Genomic DNA, 18,641 nt, shown 5'->3' with positions numbered 1-18,641 from the left:
ATTAGACCAGGTAAGAGCAAGTCTGACCTTTGAGTATTTGTTTAGATAGCCAGGATACCCTTTTGGAAAGGTAAAGTACTCCTTTGGTTCGGGTCCCAGGATACCTTCTGAGGGAGGTCAGATGTCCATTGCAAATTTTTTAAATTAGGCATAAATGTGAGTAAACATTGCATAAACTCTTTACTTCAAGCTCACTGAAACTGCCAACAGACCTATCAAAGTCAACTGTCAAAACTGTTAGAAGACCTGTCAAAGGAAACTGCCACAACTGTCAAGAGATCTGTTACAAATATCAAAGGGACCTATCAGAATTGTGAACAGGACCTGTCAGAGCTGCCAAGAGAAACTGTCATGACTGTCAAGAGGATCTGTCAGAACTGCCAGGAGGACTTGTCAAATCTACTAAGAAGACCTGTCAGATCTATCAAGAGGACCTGTCAAATCTGTCAAGAGGAACTGTCAGAACTATCAAGAAGTCATGTCAAGACTTCCTGAGGGAGCGGTCATGAGCTCAAGCCATTTGAAACACCTGCCCTTTAAATCTTTGAAAAAGTGCCTAGAGTGTTTATAAAGAATGCTTGCAATAGGTACAGAGGCATAGTTGACATGGAGGGTATGGGGTTGCCATGGATTGTGGTTACAGGGGTATGAGGTGGCATGGGTTGGCATTGAAAAATGAAAATCGCTTATTGTCACGAGTAGGCTTCAATGAAATTACTGTGAAAAGTCCCTAGTCGCCACATTCCTGTCCGGGGATTGAACCGTGCTGCTGGTCTACTTGGTCTGCTTTAAAAGCCAGCGATTTAGCTGAGTGAGCTAAACCAGCCCCTTCATTGATGAGTAATGAAGAGTGTGTTTAAGGGGTGAGCGGGGATGAGGCATGAGGGCGGGACAGATGATTTTTGCTTTGTTGTTTTTTTTCAAACTTTCACAGAGTGCAGGCCTTCCAGCCAACCTGCCTGTGCACCAGTAGTCTCCACACTAGATCCAGGAGCACAGAGCCTGACTTCTAATACAACCCGCCTTTAAGAATGAAAATCTGGGCAGCACGGTGGCGCAGTGGGTTAGCCCTGTTGACTCACGGCGCTGAGGTCCCAGGTTCGATTCCGGCTCTGGGTCACTGTCCGTGTGGAGTTTACACATTCTCCCCGCGTTTGCGTGGGTTTTGCCCCCACAACCCAAAAATGTGCAAGTAGGTGGATTGGCCACGCTAAATTGCCCCTTAATTGGAAAAAATGAATTGGGCACTCTAAATTTAAAAAAAAAAGAATGAAAATCTACCCATGCTCTTATTCTTGGGTTAGGAAATATCCCAACTCTGCGCTCCCAACCCAGCAAAAATTCAGTCTTTCTGTGGAACATGCGTCAGAGCTGTGAATTAAATGTAATTTAATTTAAGTTAGTAGTGATACAATTTGTACACTTGTACACTTTCCTGGACTACATTAACTCTTTGATTTGATGTTCCATTGAGTTGAGTTGTCTTTTAATTATTTCTTTGTCAATTCCAGCCTTCAATCCACAATGGGATGGCAGATATCAGAGAAAACAGCCACAATATGAGGACAAGTGAGATTTTCTCTTCAGTATTACCAAAACACGAAGCATCGTCATTGAGAACTCGGTCCTATATTCCATGTGACACAGAAACAGAAAAATTATCATCTTCGCATAGTGCTAACCTCAGTGTACCGTACGCCATTAAAACAGAAAACCCAGATTCTTCAGTCAGCAGAACGTGCCAGGTCCCGTATAACATGCAAGTGGATAATTATGTGTATTTAGCTGACCCTGGGCACCTCCATAATGCTGAAACAGGTAAACCAATCTAATGGTTTCAAATTAAGACAAGTTGTATCGTGATTCAGTAACTGGTGTTCCATTGGTTTGTGCTCAGGATTCCTCACATGGTGATTTCCATAAACAGTTGTGAAATTTGACAAGTCAGCAAGTAGAGACCTAAGATAAAGACAAGATAGAGATCAAGCTCATATCCACCAAAGCGGATGGAAAATTAGAATATAATTCGGGGTTGCTCCATTGATTCCAGTATGACGCTGGTAGAAGCCTCAGAAACAAGTAGTGGTGTGTGGATTTCAGGCACATAGAGATGAGAAAAACAAATATTTTAAAATAATCCAATGTTTTATTTTGATTTCTCCTTAAGTGATCGAAGATTTCCTTGCAGAGCTGCAATGGATATTTTAGAATTATAATTGAAAGTGAGAAGAATTGAAGGAACGGATTCAGAAACCGTCAAAGAAATATATTGATGACATGAAAATCACTGCTGTAACCATATATATGGGCTAATTGAAGTAGGTTCTTTAACAGTCCAGTAAGCAAGCAATTAGAGTTCCTAATGTTACATTTAATTCCATAAGAACTGCAGGTCACAGAGATTACACCATCTGATTCGGAGAATGACGAGGATCCAGTCTACAAAGCCAACCTGCGAACAGTTTGTGAAAGGATGAACATTGTCATCAGTTCATCTCCCAATGCTCAGTTGACTTCAGAAAGGAAAAGATCATCACCTTTAAATGCAAAGAAAGTAAGAATTACATATATTTATTAAAAGTAATATCTCTAAAATATTTAATCCATAGCATTGCATTGATATTCAGTTGCGCTATAACTTTGCAACATCCATGGCCCAGTTTGAAAGGAAACAATAATACTGTAAGTGCACAGTAGATGTGTTAGCTAGCATGTAATAAGAGAATGGGTAGGTTATTGGTTTGAACTTAAACACGTGAAAGACCCCTGGAGGATATTTGTCCAAAACATTAACACACCTTTTCTCTTTTCAGACACTAACAAACTGGCTATGTGATTCTACCATTTTCATTTTTCCTTCCACGTTTATTTTTTCCTTCTATCTCTTAAAGAATAGTAGTCTAAATTATGAGAATGTAAAAACTTACTGGGGGAAACTTTATTGTTGCAGCGCAGCTTCAAGTGATGCCAAGTGCTCTGCAGTCTTATGTTGACTTCTTGGGTGGGTGAAGATGGGACATTGGGGGGGGGGGGGATGAGAGGGTGGAATGGAGGTGTAAGAGGGCCACTGGATAATCCCTGTGAATCCTGTGAAGTTCCCTCAGTGATATCTTTGAAGATACCTACGTACGCAGGAGTGCTATATAGGAACATAGGAACATAAGAACAGGAGTAGGACTAACAGCTCTTCAGCTGTTCTGGCCATAAGTTAGGCTATAGGCGGGATTCTCTGTCCATTCACGGCAGCGAGGTCCTCTGGGCCCGCCGCAGTAAATGGGAGATTTGGCTGAGCAACCAAATTATTTGTCCTCGCAAGTAGCGGTAGCGGAGTGGGCTCACAACCAAGAACCCGCCCATGGCGGAGATGTACCTCAGCTCAATTTACCTGCCCTTCTTGCTCCATGCACCTTGATGTTCTTAGTGACCAAAAATCTATCATTCTCAGTCTATAAGGTTTCAATTTAACCCACAGCATTTTTGGGAAGATTTTTCGAGTGTCCGCAATCCTTTACCTGAAAGATCACTTTCAATTTCACTCCCACATGGTCCAACTCTAATTATAAAATTATTTCCCAATTATTCAGAACTCCCCCACCAGAGGAAATAGTTTTTCTCTATCCACCTTGTGAAATTCCCTGATTAGGTCAACCCTCGACCTCAAAATTCACGGTCTGTCCTTCGGTGCAGTACTCAAAACTGAATGCAGCACTCTTGCTAAAATGTGACCAAGGTTCTACACTCTCAGGCTGCTCTTTGCAGAATCATAAAATCTCAACAGTGCAGAAGGAGGCCATTCAGCCCTTCGAATCTGCACCGACCTTCTGAATGAGCACTCTATCTAGGCCCATTCCCATGCCCGTAACCCCAACTAACCTGTACACCCCTGACACTAAGGGGAAATTTATCATGACCAATCCACCTAACCTGCACATCTTTGGACTGTGGGAGGAAACAGAGCACCTGGAGGAAACCCACGCACACACAGGGAGACCGTGCAGACTCCACACTGTCACCCCAGGACAGAATTGAACCCTGGTGCTGTGAGGCAGCAGAGCTAATCACTGTGCCACCATGCTACCCTCTTTTTTCTTCATGTTGCAGCACCTAAAAATGCCCCTCTGCTTGCTTCAAAACTCTATTTGAAGTGCATTATAATCCTAGCCTGTTTTTTGGAATATTCCAGATCAGGCATACTCCACGGATAATCACTCTGATTTAAGATTGAGAATGACAGGCTTCAAAGACACTTAAATGGGTCTGAAGAACTGATCCAGTGCTCCCTGAAGGAAAGGAACTACCAGAATATATTGCCATCCTCCACGTAGCCTTTTGAACAAGTTTTAGCCACATTACAACAACCCGGAATTATAAGGGTCTAGGTATCTTTTATCAGAATGTACTTCTCCATTGAAGAGTGTACAACGTTTTTGAGGTGGACAGAGAATTTTGTGTCAGATAATACAGTTTATAAATTATATAAAATATAAAACTTTATTAAAGAACTGATTCATTTTTGATGTTAATCGCAATACTGATAGTATTGGGAAAATTAAATATAACCTTGACCAAAATGTTACGCTCCCACCCCCAGTGGACCCTGAGGTTTGGTGGTGGTGGTGGTGGGGGGGGGGGGGGGGGGGGGGGTGAGGAGAGTGACAGTGCATAGACGGGGATTCCCTTTGTGTTCCTGCCCGTTCTGACCCAGTACTGATTTTTCAAAGAGGCGGGCAGGTCCTCGGACGGGAAGCCTGCCCATTCCCAAATTAAAGCTGTTCAATGGCCATACTTCCTACCCAGCCTCAATTTCTAGGCTAGCAGGTGGAAGACAGCTCAGGGAAGGAAGTTGGATCCAACTAAAGATAGTTGGATCACGGATGGGAAGCACAACTCCATCAGAAGTCACCTTCTGACCACGAGACCCCCCCTCCCCTACTTCGAACTATCCCCTCAGAACTCGATTGCTCCCTGGCAACTCCTCAGGTGTTTCCTACCCATATAGCGCTGGGGCTCCTGCCACTTATCTTGCCCTCTGGTTCCCAGGACTTTCTGCCAGACTGCTCCCTGCAGTGTCTCTTACGCCCATTATAGTGCTGTGCCTGGAGGTATTAGGGAGCTGCCAGCCAAGCAGATTGGCTAGTTCTCCAAGGCTGGACTTCCACTTAACTTATGCCAATCAACATCACCCTGAAAATGCAGGTCCTTATTTTTAGTAGAAAATCCAAGATATAATAATAATAATCTTTATCGTCACAAGTCGGCTTTCTTTAACACTACAAAGAAGTTACGGTGAAAAGCCCCTCGTAGCCACATTCTGGCTCCTGTTCGGGTACATGGAGGGAGAATCCAGAATGTCCAAATTACCTAACAGCACAGGCTGGATTCTCCAATTCTGGGGCTATGTCCCCATGCCGGCGTGGGAATGGGAAATGGCCTACAACGGCCACCGATTCCCCATTTTGCTGGGGGCTAGCATACCGGCAGCACAGAATACCCGGCTCCAGCTGCCGATACAGCCCAGAGAATTGCTGGTCCATTCTACATGGTGCCGGCCCTCGCGGATCGGCCAGCAAAAGAGTCCGTCCCCCCCCCCCCAGCCGGCTTGCGTGCCCCGGACCACTCCCTGCAGTGTCCCAGCCCATGATGAAGTCACACCCTGCCCGCGCGCGGATCGGCCCTCCCCCGACTGTGGCGAGGTTGGACTGAGTCCGCAGCCGCTATGCCGAGTTCCCAACGGATGAGACCACACGTGACCGATGCCGTGGGGATGTCTACTGGTCGGGGCGGAGCATTGGGGAGCGGGCCTCAGGCAATGTCCTGCCGCTTTGGAGGAGGCAGAGCTTTGCGATAGTGGCACCACCCCTGTCGGGTACTTTGATTCTCCGGCCGATCGCTGAACGTGGGCCGGGATTCTCCCCTACCCGGCGTCGGGGCTGGCCGAAAGGCCTTCGCCGGTTCGCGCATGCGCCGGTTCACGCATGCGCCGGTGCGTCAGCGGCCGCTGACGTCACCACCTGCGCATGCCCGGTAGGGGGGGTCTCTTTCACCTCCGCCATGGTGGTGGCCGTGGCGGCGGCGGAAGAAAAAGAGTGCCCCCACGGCACTGGCCCGCCGGCCGATCGGTGGGCCCTGATCGTGGGCCAGGCCACTGTGGGGGCACCCCCCAGGGTCCGATCGCCCCGCCCCCCCCCCCCCAGGACCCCGGGGGCCCGCTCGCGCCGGCACCAGAGGTGCTCCAATTCCCGCCAGCGGGAGAGGCCTGTCAGCGGCGGGACTTCAGCCCATCGCGGGCTGGAGAATCGACGCGGGGGGGGCGCCGACCGGGGCGGGTGGCCCGCCAAACGGCAAGGCACGATTCCCGCCCCCGCCGATTCCCAGGTGGCGGAGAATTGCGGCCATGGCGGGGGTGGGTTTTATGCCGGCCCCGGGCAATTCCCCGACCCTGCAGGGGGTCGGAGAATTCCGCCCGTGGTTTCGGCCTCAGCGACTGGAGAATCCAGCCCCATGTCTTTTGGGACTTGTGGGAGGAAACCGGAGCACCCGGTGGAAACCAACACAGACACGGAGAAATTGTGCAAACTCCACACAGACAGTGACGCAAGCCGAGAATTAAACCCCGGACCTTGGCGCTATGAAGCAACAATGCTAACCACTATGCTACCATGTCACCCAATTAATGACACAAAGAGATAATTCAGATATCTATCAATAATTGAAGTAGTATTTTCCTCCCAGGTGGAAAAACAATTCAGATCAGTATTTTTTTTTCATGTTTATTCCATCCTTAAATCCCCAAGTTACAGAGTCTAGTGAGATACCTCCATTCCAAAGGGGAAACTATCATCGCTAAACTACAGCAACTATACCTTTACCTTGAGTGACCCTGGAGTGAATCTAAATAAATGTAAATATTTCACTCTGTGGTTCCAATACCATAAAAGAGCTGAAACAAATTGAAGAATATTGAGTAGTCTTGCTGGACGACACATCAATATAGGAGACATGGTGGTATAGTGGTTAGCACTGCTGCCTCACAGCGCCAGGCACCCGTGTTCGATTCCAGCCTTCGGTGAGTCTCTGTGTTGAGTTTGTATGTTCTCCCATGTGTCTGCGTGGGTTTCCTCCCACAGTCCAAAGACGTGCAGGTTAAGTGGGTTATGGGTACAGGGAGAGGAAATAGGCCTAGGTAGAGTGCTCTTTCAGAGGGTTGACCCAGGCTCGATGGGCTGAATGGCCTCCGCCTGCACTGTAGGAATTCTAAAATCCTTCAAGGATCCTGAGGAGTTGTAGATAGTGGTCACTACTCTCAGTTTCCAAAATTCAGTTGATATGTTAATTAGATTAATCTTTAAGGTTATCCATTGTTCAATTGTGGTATATTACAATTTATCAGTGCCTTGTTGATGTGATGTAGAGGTCAATTAATTATAACTCATTGGAGGGGATTTGCTTATTACTCCATATTTATAACTGCACTCCTTCAAATATTGTTCACTTACGAATTACAACAGTACCTCCTTTTTTTGGTCCTCCCTTCTTCTCTTTCCTTCTTCATCCCTCTTTTCTGTCTTTCCCTTCCTCCCTTCTGTCCAGTCCTCCCATCTTTCCCTTCCTTCCTTTGCTCTATTCCTTCCTTTTACTTTTCACATTGCTTTCCTTCCTCCTGCATTATGTATTTAAATATCTTGGGCGTGATCTACCGGCCTCGTTGCCCCTGACTCGGGACCCAACGAGGCCGGTAAATCAGATGAGAGGCCATTCAAGAGCTTTACGATGCTTGTTACACCTCTCGAGATCTAGACTTGCATATGCAAATGAGCAGTTACACTTACTAGAATATATCTGCGCCAGAGTTACCCAGGGTGCGGGATTGAATGGCCTCACCTCGGACACCCTGCCAAGGTGCCATTTAGGACTGGTTTCCACAAACGTCAATCAGGCATAATAGCACTTGGGGATTACCCAGGTGGTCAGGCTCTGGGCAGGGTGTCAGCCAGGCATTCAGGCAGTGCCACCCAGGTACGTGAGAAGTGTCACCTTGGAGCCAAAGTGCCGAGGTGGCGCTGGCAGCAGCACTGAAAGGCTGGCAGTGCCAATGTGCTTGGGTGGCATCATGCTGGGGATCGGGCCCAGATGTGCCCTGTCGTTATGAGATGGGGAGGGGCTCGAGGACCCCCTAACTGCTGCGTTGGGGGTGTCTGGAGGCCGTGGTGGGGGTCACGGGCATCCCCATCTCTTCCTGTACCGATGAGCTGAACTCGTTAGTGCAGGAAATGGGTCTAAATGCGGCCTCAGTGGGGCATTCCTCGCCAAGGTCCTCGCCAAGGCCCAGAAAAGATGCAGAGTCCAGTTTAATAGCGATGTCGTTCTCCGCTCTACAAGAACCGGGAAACACCCTGCTAAACATCCCCAAAACGGCATTCTGTTTATTTTCCATTAAATCGCACCCCTTGTCCTTTGTTTAGGTGAGCAATGTTAGAGCTACCATAGTCAATAACAATTCTTCGTGTATTTTATTGCAGAATTCTGCACAAATTATCCAGGGCTGGCTTTTTGAACAATGCCAGCGGCGCGGGTTCAATTCCCGTACCAGCCTCTACGAACAGGCGCCGCAATGTGGCGACTAGGGGCAGTAACTTCATTGAAGTTCATTTGCACAGTAACTTCATTGAAGCCTACTTGTGACAATAAGTGATTATTATTATTAGTGAGGCCCTAATAATGTCAGAAACGTGTTAAGCACAGTCCAATAGACCAAAGTGACTCTCTACTGGTATTACACCTGTTCATTCTCTACTTTATGACAAAATTGTTGGAGAGGGAATAATTGCTGCACATTTTCTGTTCATAGCAATGGATTGTGTGAAACCACTAGGGGGAAGTAAAGCTTCAAATTATCTAACACCATTGAACTATTGCAGTTTTAAAAGGAAAGGATTTGTACTTACATAGCGTCCTTCATGTCCTCAGGACATCTCAAAACACTTTAAAACCAATAGATTGCTCTGACGTGTAAACACTGTTGTTCATAGCCAACTCATGTCATTTTCAAAGATTGTAGCAGAAAGCATCACATGTAGAACTGATTTTACAGCATTTATACACTTGTCCAGTATAGTCAGAACATCCAGCATGTCCATGGACCAGTGCATAAATAAATTGCATCCTGTGACATTGAGCTAGGGTTGCCAATCCCCACCAGATTGCCTGGGAATCTCATTGAATGAGACGTGTGCGATTCAACTAATTGGGAATAAAGTCGCATAGCGAGCGCATTTAGCCAGCATCCAGTGTTCGCGATTCGCGTTGTACAAGGGGCTTCAGTGGGGAACACGCAGCCGACACCACACACAGCCCCGTTTAGTACACTGGAGAGCTCCGCACGGCAAAACTCCCCAGTGCAGCGAGAGATCGGGACACTCCAAGGCCTCCCGACACCCCCCCACCTCAGCCCGAACGCACAATGGTCCTGCCCATCCTACCCCCCCCCCCCCCCCCCTCCCCCACAACACCCATGCAGGGCACCCCAGCCTGATAGCACACATGCAAAAATTGCCAGCTTGGCACCTTGGTAGTGCCTATGTAGCAGTGCCTATGCCATCTGGCAGTGCTACCTGAGCACCTTGGCAGTGCCAGCCTAGCACCCTGGTGGCACTGCCAAGGTGCCTCTGTGGCACTGCACGGGCACCACCCAGTCCAAAGTACATGCAGCTGGGGGCCTCCGATCTCCTGGGAGACCTCCACGAATGCTGCTCCCTCTGGACCCCATTTGTGGAGACCAGTGCTGAACAGCACTCGCCTGAGGTCGCCGAGGCAAAGGGGAGGAATCACAGAGCCTCAGGTACCTCAGTAATCTGCACATTAGAGTGAGACAACGGCGGGATTTACATTGTGATCTCATGAGACGTTGCATTGGACCTCGCGAGGTGGTGTGAGCCGAGTAGATCCCGGGAGCGGGGTCTCCGGCTTTTATCGACCACACTGTGCCGCAGCAATCTGCTTTCGGGCACAGCGTGACTATTGGATCGCACTCTTAGTAGTTTTAAACTACCTACCCCAGTAACCACCCAATCCCAAACCCACCCAACAGAGAAAGGGGGAATTGAGTTGAGGAAGGAGTCTCAGGAAAAGGGTTGTTTATGGTTCGGAGGGATTGGGTGGGAGGGGTTACTGGGACGGATGAGCCTGGGGGAAGAGATTTTGAGGAACTGGTACTAATGCGGAGGGGAGAGAGAGGCAAACAGAGAGTGGGAATGGCACAGGGAGAGAGAGGAGCAGTAGTAGAGGAGCAGTAGTAGTAGAGAGTAGTAGTAGTCGTGAAACAAAGGTTTTTCTATTCCTGGTAAATGTCAAAAGAATGTCTCTTTGCACTGATGAGCGACTGGGGGCAAACCAAAAGGGAAGAGGGAAGAAAGGTTTTTACATTGCAGTTTATTAGGCTGCTGAGTAATCCATTACAATTGGCTATTGAGCTGCAGGCTGGGACAAAAACTAAAAGGAAAAGGAATAAATATTTAAAAAGGTTGGATGGGATTAGAGGAGGGAGCTCCAGGTACTCAGTGGTAACCTGCTGTTCTGTGAAAGATCTCCTTTCTTCACTCCATGCCCAAGTTGGTGCTAAGCTGTGTTTCAGACAATGAGCCCCATGAGATGTCTCCTAATTGCTGATCCTGCTGCATTTTTGGGATCTTTTGGTTAATTTCAGCTGTTTGTCTACCAGCCAGTTTTGGCACATGGAATCTAAGCTCTGATTGAGGCTTCCAGCTCAGAGCTGTCTCATCCAAACTTTCATGTGTTCACACTTGGCCAATGGCCATTCACGTACTGGAGGACCTGTGCTGCAAATAGATCTCGGTTCCAATGAGAGTCAATGGATCCGGGAGAGGAAAGATTCTGTCTGAGTAATTTCCTTTGAAAGCTGATGATAACGGAACAGCGTTGAATCATTTGTAGTTTGAGTCATGTCTACAAATGTGACTACCCTTCAAGTGAAATTACTCAGCTCTGAAGTACTTCGGGATAACAACAACTTTTATTTATAGTTATTAGCCGTAGTGCACAGAGGATCAGAGGTACCTCTCTCTTTTCGAGAGAGTCAATTATTTATCTATATATATAGCTTGAGAGGCACCACTCCACCTCTTTGGTTGGCTGTTTAGCACAGGGCTAATTCGCTGGCTTTGAAAGCAGACCAAGGCAGGCCAGCAGCGTGGGTTCAATTCCCGTAACAGCCTCCCCGAATAGGCGCCGGAATGTGGCAACTAGGGGCTTTTCACAGTAACTTCATTTGAAGCCTACTTGTGACAATAAGCGATTTTCATTTCATTTAATTTCACATCAGGCTTAGGGCAAGGCAGGAGGTAGCCACAGCCAGTAAGAGGATTGAACCCATGGTTGTATGTTGCCATCATTCCATACCACACTCTAGCCATCTAGCTAACTTGGGTCTTTAAGATGGTAAAACATCCCAAGATGCTTCAAATGAGTATTATCCAACAATATACGCCACCAAGCCATATAAGCAGACATTCAACCAAAGAGGTATATTTGAAGAGGAGAGAGAGGGAATTCCTCTTATGTCCGAGTCAGCTGGAGATATGGCTCCCAGTAGCAGAGTGATTAAAGTCAGGAATGTATAAGAGGCCAAAATTAGAGGAGAATAGTTATCTTGGATGGTTGCAGAGCAGGAGAAGGTTACCGAGAGTGAGGGGACTGAGGCCACGGAGGGATTTGAAAGAAACGGTGAAAATTGAGCCAGGACATTCTGAGGATGTGGAAGGTATAAATCTAAGTACTTATTTCAGAATAAAACATGATAAAGTAAGTGGCAATTATTTTCAACCACTGCAACAGAGAGAAATCTTCACGGACAACGCGTGCACTGAACTGAGTCAAGGACAGTAATTACAGAATTATGGAGTTAACATTTACCATCGTTGCCTGGAAGGAAAGATTTAAAAATTGGGTGCTCACCGGGAAACGGTTGATTTTTCAGAAGCAAGTCATCTGACCCTAATCGCAGAATTTTTGAAATTATTCTTTCAAAACTATTGCTCACTGTGTGTTCCTCAACTACACCTTTCAAATCTGGTCCTTGGGATATCCTGTACTGAAACGTAATGTTCTAGATTAAATTGATAGTGTATTGTGCAAAACTGAAGTGATACTCTTCTGCATAATGGACTGCTTAAGATTAATGTGTTACTGTGCAACATAACATGCTGTCCTAGGTCACTACTGTGACACTTAACTAACTTTTTTATCCAAATGTTTTTATTAAGGCATTTATATAAATACACATCAAACACAACCAAACCCAAAAAGAGGACAAACAGGAAATCTCATAACAAAGGAATAACCAACACCCGCGACTCGCCCTCCCAGGCGTGCCCCCCACCCTCTCTGCCCCCTCTTTTTTTAAATCCTAAAGCCCCCAACCCCCTTCCCCCTCCCCTGCTGACTTAACTATCCTGGAAGAAGTTGATAAACGGTTTCCACCTCCGGGCAAACCCCTCCACATACCTCTCAAGGCGAACTTGATTTTCTCCAGGCTAAGAAAATCCGCGAGGTCGCTCACCCACACCCCCGGTTTTGGTGGCTCCGAGTCTCTCCATCCTAACAGGATCCGTCTCTCACCCCCCTGGACACCCGGGTCTTTCGACACTTCAAAAGTTGCCAATTTTGGACTCGGGACCACCTTCACCCTCAGCACCTCAGACAACACATCAGCGAACCCCCGCCAAAATCCCTCCAGCTTTTGGACAGGCTCAAAACATGTGGGCATGGTTCACGGGATCCACCCCCACCCCCCACACCTGCCCTCCACCCCCTCAAAAACCTGCTCATTCTGGCCATTGTCATATGCGCCCCGCAGACTACTTTAAATTGAATGAGGCTAAGCCTAACACAGAAAGAGAATGCATTCAGAGCCTCCTCTCATACCCCAGCCTCCAGCACCCTCCCCAGCTCTTCCTCCCACTTCTGCTTAACATCTCCTATCGGGTGCCCTCCCAGTCCATTCATTCTTTATAATTCTCCGACTCCCTGCCTTCACCAACCCCTGTTTTCAACACCAGCTTGTCCTTCAACCATGGGGGTGGCAGGTCGGGAAAGGACGGCACCTGCTTCCTCACATAGTTTTGCAACTGGAAGTACTGGAACCCATTCCCACTGGTCAGCTCATACTCCTCTACCAAGCTTGGAAAGCTGCCCCCCCATGAGTAGGTCCCCATACTGCTCAATCCCCTCCCACCACCACCCCTGGAACCCCACGTTCAGCCCTTCCCCCGGAAAAAACCTGTGATTCTCACAGATCGGAGCCCAAACTGAGGCCTCCTCCAGCACAGGTGCTGCCGCCACTGACCCTGCACCCTACCGGACTTGTGGAGTACCTACCGTCGAGACGACAGAGGCGCCATCAACAGTGCTCCCAAGCTAGTGCCCTTACACGAGGCTGCATCCATCTGCTCCCATACTGACACCTCCCCCACAACCCACTTCCTTACCATGGCTATATTTGCCACCCAGTAATAATTCATTCAGTTTAGCAAGGCCAGCCCACCCCCCACATGACCCCACTCCAGCAGCAGCATCTTCACCCGAGGGGCTTTCCCCGCTCACACAAACCCCGGGATCAATGTACTGATCTTCCTAAAGAAGGCTTTTGAGATAAAAATCGGAAGGTTCTGGAATACGAAATGAAACCTCGGAAGTACCATCATCTTCTCAGACTGCACCCGCCCCATCAATGACAGCGGGAACATGCCCTATCTCTTAAAATCCCCGGTCATTTGCTCCACCAACCGGGCCAAATTCAATTTATGTAATTTCTTCCATCCCCACGCTACCTGGATGCCCAGATAACTAAAACCCATCCCCAATACCTTAAACAGCAGCTCGCCTAACCTCCTCTCCTGCACCCTCACCTGGATCGGAAAGACCTCACCCTTCCCCATGTTTACTTATACCCAGAAAACCGGCCGAATTCCACCAAAGTGGCCATGATACCTCCAATATTTTCCAATGGGTCTGATATGAGGAGCAACAGTTTGTCCACATATAGCGAGACCCTATGTTCCACCCCTCTCCGCACAATCCCTTTCTAACCCCTTGACGCTCTAAGCACCATTGCCAGTGGGTCTATCACCAAGGCAAAAAACAATGGGGGAGAGTGGGCATCCCTGCCTCATCACACGATGCAGCCTAAAATACCCCAAACTCACCCGGTTCATCTTTACACATGCTACCAGTGCCTGATACAACACCAGGACCCAATCCACCAACCTCTGCCCAAACCCAAACCTCCTCAGTACCTCCCACAAATATTCCCATTCTACCCGATCAAAGGTCTTCTCCGCATCCATAGCGACCGCCACCTCCACATTCCGTCCCTCCGAGGGCATCATTATAACATTCAACAGATGCCTAACATTGGCCGACAGATGCCTCCCCTTTACAAACCCCGTCTGGTCTTCTTCCATCACCCCCGGCACATAGTCCTCAATCCGCGAGGCCAAGATCTTCCCAATAACTTGGCGTCAACATTCAACAGTGATATTGAGCGGTAGGACCCACACTGCTCCGGACCCTTGTTCTTCTTCACAATTAAAGCTATTGAAGCCTGCGATAATGTTGGGGGGGGGGAAAGAAGCTCTCCCTTCTCCCTCACCTCATTAAATCCACGTACCAGTAGGGGCCCCATATTGCCAAAAATCTTTCATAGAATCCTGCCGGAAAACCATCTGAGCCCTGAGCCTTCCCTGCCTGCATCGCCCTCATACCCTGTATCACCTCCATCAGTCCAATGGGTGCTCCCAACCCCTCTACCAGGCCCTGCTCCACCTTGGGGAACTCCAGACCGTCCAGGGATTGCCGCATTCCCTCCCCCACAGTCAGGGGCTCCGATTCATAGAGCCTCCTGTAAAACTTCTCAAATACCCCGTTCACCCCCACCGGGTCCAATACCACTCCATCCTTACCATCCTTCACCCTACCAATCTCCCTCGACACCTCCTGCTTCATGAGTTGCTGGGCCAGCATCTTCTAGCCTTCTCCCCATATTCATACCCTGTCCCTTTGGCCCTCCGTTGCCCTACTGCCTTCCCCGTGGACACCTGCCTGAACTCCATCTGGACCTTCAGCCTTTCCTTCAACAATCCTGCCCCCAGGACCTCCGAGTAACCCCTGTCCACCCTCAGGATCTCGATCAGCAACCTTGCCATCTCTGCTCAGTCCTCCTTCTTTCTATGCACCCGGATTGATATAAACTTCCCCATAATCACTGCCTTGAGTGTCTCCCAGAGCATGGCGGCCAAGACCTCACCTGTAACATTTAGTTCCACATACCCCTGAATTTCGGCCCTCACCCACTCACATACCTCCTCATCCACTACATCCAGCCTCCACTGCAGGCGCTGACCCCCCCCCCCCCAATCCACTTGCAAATCCACCCAGTGTGGTGCATGGTCTGAAACCAGGATAGCCGAGTACACCGAGTCGACCACACCCCGCCAATAACGTCTTACCTACCACAAAACAATCAATCCGAGAGTACACCCTATTCATGTGGGAGAAGTCCGAAAATCGCTTTACCCTCGGCCTCCCAAGCCTCTACGGGTCCAACACACCCCCCCCCCCCCCCCCCCCCAATGTGCTCCATGAACCCCCCTCAGCTCATTCGCCACTGCCGACATCATCCCCGGCTTCGGGCTCAACGGTCTAACTCTGGATCAATGACCGTGTTTAAGTCCCCTCCACACCCCTCCATAATCAACCGATGTGAGTCCAGGCCAGGGATCTTCCCCAGCATCACCTCATGAACTCCACATCATTCCCATTTACCAGGACCACAGGCATCCCCTCCAGCTTCCCACTGGCCATCACGAACCTTACCCCCCAATCTGCTACTATATTCCCCACCTCAAACACCACCCATTATTTAACAGCACTGCCACTACCCTGCGCCTTCACGTCTAATCCTGAACGGAAGACTTGCCGTACCCACCCTGTTCTTAGCCTTGTCTGATCCCGATCCTCAAATACGTTTCTTGTAAGAAGGCAACGTCCGCCTTCGAATCCTCAGGAGCGCGAAAACACGCGTCTGTTTAACCGGCCCATTTAGCCCCCTCACATTCCATGTGACCAACTTGATTGGAAGGCACCCAGCGCCCTACCCTGCCAATCAACCATACCCATTCTTTGGCCAGGCCCTGCCACGCACCCCTCCAGGCCCACCCTCAAATGTCCACCATCTCCACAGCAACAACACCTTTGTCAGCACCCACCTTCCCTTAAACAAAACAATTGACCCATCCCCCTCTAAACTAACCACCTGATACACATAACTAACTTTCACATAATTTTTATCACATAGTCCAATGTGCTGTTCAAAACCACTGCGATACTTTGCAGCATTTCCATACTGACCTAGATCAATATAGCATCATCAACAAAACAACTATTTTTGTTTGTTAAAGATTGGAAGCTCTTCATTGCAGGGTCAATTTTTCTCTTCAACAAGAGAATCTGAAGGGCAATGTTCTCTGTTTTTTTGACAACAGATTCCAAGTCATTTTCAATAGATGTATTTCACTGCTGCAGACATACATTTCCTCTTCTTCAAAACAATTATGTTAGCATGCAGTTCAATAGAGTAAGGCTTCCCAAACTGTGGGCCACAACCCCCAATAGGGTCATGAGGCATGCTTTAGGGACCACGGGCTGTGAGGCAGGAACAGCTGCTCTGGAGCTCAGACTGACAGCTGTGAGGTCCCTTTAAATCCTCGCAGTTTGTTTCTATTGGTGTGTGTGGCCTAATGAACTGCTATCTGAGGCTAGGAAAGGTGGTTTTTCTTTTTTTTTTGTAGAAATCCTGCCTTTTCAGCTCTGCCCATGCTCAACTCTTGATCCTGTTCACCCCAAATCGAAAATTGAAAGCCCCCCCACAACTTTTTCTGGAGAGGCACCTTATTTCTTATCAAACTGTGCTTTTGGTTCGTGGGTTTGTCTTCAGGCCTCTGTAGGCCTGGAAAACAGTATCCAGAGGCATTCCGGATAGAGAGTCAGCCCTTCTTTCCACTATGCTGCCACAATCAAAGCTGAAACCAAGCTCAAACCTTGGGACTCTGAAAAATATCCCACGGGATCAGATCCAATCACTACCAGTCAATGGACAGAACGAGGCCTTTTGGGCCAATTCATTGGCCACCGCCGATCAGTCAAACTGAGTCCCGTGCTATCTCTCTGTCACTGGCCAGTCTGCAGCCTCTGTTTAAACCAGCACACCCTTCCGGATTTTTCCTGCTTGAATTAAAGATACAGGCTTCTTGCCTTGAAGTGGCATGTCTATTAATCATTCATGGATCAAAAATGTAAAGGCAAAAATAAAAGAAAGGGGAAATAATGGAATAAGCATGAAGGACCCTTACAGTGGCAGGAACTGAAGGCGGTGGATAGCAATGTTTGACTGGAGGAAAATACGGCTTAGTCAAGGTTGGGTACTAGATGAAATGGAGAAATCAAGCCATATGATTTAAAGTCATTGTCAGTGTGTGTGTGTGTGTGTGTGTGAGAGATGATCACATGTTTGTGGATGATTTAGGAAACCGCAGCACATGGATGAGGAAAAGCAGGAACTGAGAATAGATCTTTGGGTGAGACTGGCAGTAATGGCACAGGACAGGATCAGAAGCCCCTGGGCGGCACGTTAGCACAGTGGTTAGCACTGTTGCTTTCCAGCTCCAGGGTCCCAGGTTCGATTCCCGCCTTGGGTCACTCTCTGTGCGGAGTCTGCATGTTCTCCCCGTGTCTGCGTGGGTTTCCTCCGGCTGCTCCAGTTTCCTCCCACAGTCCAAAGACGTGCAGGTTAGGTGGATTTGCCATGCTAAATTGCCCTGAGTGTCCAAAAAGGTTAGGTGGGGTTACTGAGTTAGAGGGTTAGGGTGGAGGCGTGGGCTTAGTAGGGTGCTCTTTCCAAGGGCAGGTGCAGACTCAATGGACCAAATGGCCTCCTTCTGGGCTGTAAGTTCTATGGTTCTCTACATTTTACAGCCACAATCAGATCACTAAATGTGGATACAAATGAGGCAGTCCCAGTGAGCTGGAGGATGCAGGAATTGGATTGGTTGAGGAAGGTGCAATTAAATATTTCAATGATGCACTAGGGTGAAAAAGGAAAAGATGGATAAGTAACCATGGTTAGTCACAACACATCTGTAATTTTGCACAAGACCATTTGAGCCAGACTGGAGGTATTCAACCCCAGGAGGACAGATGAGTGCGGATTTGGGAGGTGGAAATGTATTCAAAGATTTGATGAGGGAAAGAAGGCTGGATATGGGAAGATATGTTTGTAAGTACAGATTGGTCATGTGTGAGGTTTTTGATGAAGGGGGTGATGAAAGTAATTTTGAAAGAGAGGCAATAGTTGAAGAGGGGGTGGGGGTAACCATTTGCAATTTCAGCTCACATGGTAACCAGAAAGATTGATCAGCCATTTAGGTGGACGGAAGAGCAAGAGGTGAAACCTATAGCTGAGATAAATTCAGAAGGCATGCAAGAGGGACAAGATTTAGATCAATGGACAAGAGGAAAGGGATGAGCAGCAGACACAATTGAATGGCTGGCAATGGAGAAAATAAGTCAGA

General features: G+C 48.2%; 1 protein-coding gene across 6 annotated transcripts in view; it reads left to right on the top strand.

The window, feature by feature from the left end:
- The window catches only part of LOC119965344, a 164,271-nt gene that overhangs the window by 45,642 nt on the left and 99,988 nt on the right, over positions 1 to 18,641 (top strand). For all 6 annotated transcript variants that reach the window (XM_038795979.1, XM_038795977.1, XM_038795976.1 and 3 more), the window contains exons 4-5: positions 1,512 to 1,818; positions 2,385 to 2,554. In XM_038795979.1, the coding sequence (XP_038651907.1) occupies positions 1,512 to 1,818; positions 2,385 to 2,554 (477 nt within the window). The remainder of the gene's footprint in view (positions 1 to 1,511; positions 1,819 to 2,384; positions 2,555 to 18,641) is intronic.

The sequence above is a fragment of the Scyliorhinus canicula genome, chromosome 4 (genome assembly GCF_902713615.1).
Source record: "Scyliorhinus canicula chromosome 4, sScyCan1.1, whole genome shotgun sequence".
In the NCBI taxonomy this organism is placed as follows: Eukaryota; Metazoa; Chordata; class Chondrichthyes; order Carcharhiniformes; family Scyliorhinidae; genus Scyliorhinus; species Scyliorhinus canicula.
Note: the sequence above shows the minus strand (reverse complement) of the source record. Positions and strands in the feature narration are given on the sequence as shown.